Source organism: Penaeus japonicus, unplaced genomic scaffold, assembly GCF_977035675.1.
Source record: "Penaeus japonicus unplaced genomic scaffold, GWHDUDI00000001_assembly GWHDUDI00000036, whole genome shotgun sequence".
In the NCBI taxonomy this organism is placed as follows: Eukaryota; Metazoa; Arthropoda; class Malacostraca; order Decapoda; family Penaeidae; genus Penaeus; species Penaeus japonicus.
Genome location: NW_028234438.1, coordinates 10,012,156 through 10,016,046, shown reverse-complemented (window position 1 = coordinate 10,016,046; position 3,891 = coordinate 10,012,156). Strand labels below are relative to the sequence as shown.

Genomic DNA, 3,891 nt, shown 5'->3' with positions numbered 1-3,891 from the left:
CCATTGATAGCAGATGGCATGATTTGCTGTCAAGGCAGTATCGGTCATAAACGTGGATGGCACCATGCCATACAATATAAACCCACCACATGACTGTATACATATTTTATTAATACTGCAGCCAATGGGTTAAAAGTGATTTTCACTTGGTTTATATACTTTAAAATGTTTTTTTTTTTTTTTTACAAATCAAGAAAAATGTGTAAATACAAATACACCTAAAATGTATCTATATGCAGAAGCAACTATGTACAATGTATAAATGGTGAAAGCCAATGACATGATAGGAAATCTATCATCTGTTGTGTAAGAAAAATTCCAAAGACGTAATATCACGTAATCCAGCATCAATGAGTGAAATGGCTTTTTAGTGATTTAGGGCTTATAGAACTAACCCACTCAAAAAGTGTATGTGTGTGTATATATATATATATATATATATATATATATATATATATATATATATATATATATATATATATATATATATATAAAATGTAAACCAGCCATCCTACTGTGTCTTAACCAATGGGTTAAGACACTACAATTAATTAACGTCAAAATTTTGAAAGTATAAAGGGCCAAGTGCAAGAGAATGAGAGTTGAACACTTATGTTAACCTTTCTCAACTAGAGGGGGATGCTAACTTGAATTTTCAACCTTATAAATTTACGGAAGTGAAAATACGCAGGAAAGGAACCAGGAAGGGATTGCTCCCGGAGATCAATGATAGAATTTGGAAAGCCCTCTGGGTAACAAAGGATGCCAGTTACAAAATATCTTTGATCATGTAAATGCTACAGTAAATACAACCTACATACAACTACAATTACCTGAAAGTCACTTGCTGTGCAAAGGGCTAAACTAACAATATTTTCATCCTACAATCAACAAAGAAAGCTTTTAACAAAGACTTTTTTTTCAGGAAAACCATACATAGCAAAAAGAAATGCACTTCATGCAAACTTATAACATAAACTGTGATTAATAAAGACACCAACAAAGCTGTTGAGTGTCCATCAGAAATCGAGAAAGCAGCAAATAAACAAACCCAAGCTTTGTGTTGCTCTCTGGCAACTCTCTCATGTCTTGAAATAGGAGAGAATGGCCTCAACTCTCCACTGTGTAATCCTCATCAACCCCTTACAACCAAATCCCGAAATATCTATTGAACCAGACCAAAAACACGAAGACATCACAACGAACCCGAAATCCACGCCACATAGGCCTACGCCAGGACACCCACTCCCCTCCCCTCCCTACCCCCTCGCCTCAGCTCCACCTCCATTCCTCCCTTATTTATCCTTCCTTTCCTACTTCTCACCAACTTTCCCGATTCTCTCCGACTGCCCCTAGATGCAGCCTTGCCCCACCGAGTCGCCGGAGCTTGGAGAATGACGGGAAAACGCCCCGATCACACACGCCGAACGAGACTTACGTGGAAGAAAAACAACATCGAAAACAACGCACCGTTCAAGAGCCTCGCTGCGTCCGAGTTCGATTCCGACCTCCGAAAAGGACCTAAATTACCCCCTCTCCTTTCCTGAAACGTCGGCCATGGTGCCCAAATCCCTTCGAATATTTCCGAAAAATATTTAAAATCTACTCAACCGTTAAAAATCACAATGAATGCTAATTTTTCGTCCGGTTGCGAATGCACTCGAAATATTCCCGTTTTCTCTCCGTCTCCTCGAGTTTCCGTTTTCTTTTTCGCGCGACCTTGAGGGTGCGGCTTCGGGTGGGGGAGAGGGGGGAGAAGAGGGGGGGGAGGGTGTTGAGGTTAGCCACCTTTGGCCTTCTTTATTCGATTATAGTATATTTTTTAACTGCCATTTCTATTGTGCTATATGGAACAGATGGCAGATAAAAGGGACGGGAGGGCGAATAAGGGAACATGGGATGGCTGGGGGGAGGGGGCAGAATTGGGGAATGGTGGAAGGTGGGGAGATGTTTCACTTTGCAGGCTTTTTAAAAGTTCTTCCCTCTTATTTTGGTCATAGAATAGAGTTCAAGGTATGAGTTGAGAATGAGGGAGGTTGTGGTATAAGTTGTGAAAGAGGAAGAAAGAAAGATGAGGCCAGAGTGGGGATAACGGAGAGGGAAGCCATTCCTCTGCTTGGGCACGATTTGTCTTTTTTACGTTATGACATAGTAAAAGGACAGAGGGTGATGTATGTATAATGTCGCAATGTATTGACTGGAGAACGTATATGACATGTGCTTTGTATTCGAAAATAATAACTATAATGGTAATAACAATAATATTTGTAACATGAGTGACAAAGATAATAAAAATAAAACGAATGCTACAGAAAAATACGTCCTCTTAAACCTTAAACCTAGCATCAACAATTATCAAATTAACAAAAAATCCATTGACAAACAATGATGATAACAATAACAAAAACAGAAATAATTATAGAACTGAGCGACATTTGGGAACAAATCTCATTAGGAGCTCCCTGTATTTATCATGCAGGAAATCAAAGAATGTGGGAGAAACACATAACACATTCTAATCTGCATCCTGTTTGAAGTTTCTCATACTTGCTGGCTCTGCCTTCTTATCATAGGCTAATGTCTCTTATTATGATTTTTATACAACCAGGCAATCATTTCAGGTATTATGATTGGTATATTTGATACTGTAAGCTATGTCAGTATCTCGCTACAGACTGAGGAAATACTGCACATCACTGTTGGGGAAGGAATCATATTTCCTCTGGGCTGTGGATGTGTGGCACTGAACTCTTGCATGCAGACATCATTTTCAGGGTTGAATGTTACCAGCAACCAAATTTAATGAGGCTAGAGTTCTATATCTCTAAAACAGCATCTTTAATTCTTAAAGAAACTATAGGATACATTCATTAACCCACACAGGACGGGTGGTACAGCATGTGTACCGCGCATTCAAAAGCCCAGTTGCCGGGCGGCACAGTATTGTGCCGGCCATTCAATTGATTTAGGCCTAATAATTCGAACGCCCCGGCATTTGGACATTCAAGGCTAGAATTCCCCCGTCGGGAATGGGTTAAAGCACAAAATTCTCTACAAAAGGAATGTGTCTACAAAACTTGGCATGCAAAACTTAAGCAAACAAAACAATTTAGGTTAGCAACTGGTGTAATTCACATCAATTGAGTTGTTATTTCTAACTTCAAATTGGCATGAGAACATTCTACTCTGTAAATTTTTTTATTGTTGTGTAAAATTTTGTTAAGAATGACAATGTTATATTGAGACTGATTTGCTATATCACAATTTCTTTGACCTTTCCGTGAAGGCATGTTTCATGGGGCAGAATCCCTTACGTACTATATTTTCCTGATTGTTGAAATAAAAAGCCATTTGTTCCTTCAGTTGCATAACTATGTGTAACTAAATACGTATTAGTATTATAGTGCTACTTTACCACAACTAAACTCATGTATCACAACATAAGTCTATAAAATACCAGAAAACACATGCCCACTCCAGGATGCACACCTTAGGATGTGGTCCGTCCCAGAAGGGTTACGCGAATGGTTCTTAGGCTCAATACTTCTTGAGAACCTTTTTGAAAACCACTTTCCCATCCTTTGTAGATGTTTTAATTATAATTTATGTCTTCTGGTAAGAAATATCTGGGTTCTTAAAGATATTAGATCTATATATCAAAGAACCTTAAACCAAACATCCTATCAATGATCAGGACATTTATTACTTCAGGACAAATATAATTTGATAATTCAACATCAAAAGAAAAAGAAAAGAAGTAAAAGAGAGAGAGAAAGAAGAAAGAGAGAGAGTGAGAGAGAGGACAAAAGTTTCACATTATTTTTAGTATTAAAAGCAAATATACATAAACACATTTATGTTCCTGGTGATAATATTCACAATAATACGTAT

The 3,891-nt window shown here is 37.9% G+C and overlaps 1 protein-coding gene across 1 annotated transcript in view; it reads right to left on the bottom strand.

Annotated features, from left to right (window-relative positions):
* LOC122251249 (uncharacterized) overlaps nucleotides 1-3,578 on the bottom strand; it is a 14,191-nt gene extending 10,613 nt beyond the window's left edge. Inside the window, exons 1-2 of the mRNA XM_086531805.1 lie at nucleotides 3,490-3,578; nucleotides 1,439-1,521 (exon numbers count right to left, since the gene is read on the bottom strand). Coding sequence (XP_086387931.1) covers nucleotides 1,439-1,521; nucleotides 3,490-3,578 — 172 coding nt within the window. The remainder of the gene's footprint in view (nucleotides 1-1,438; nucleotides 1,522-3,489) is intronic.
* Nucleotides 3,579-3,891: the final 313 nt, after the last annotated feature.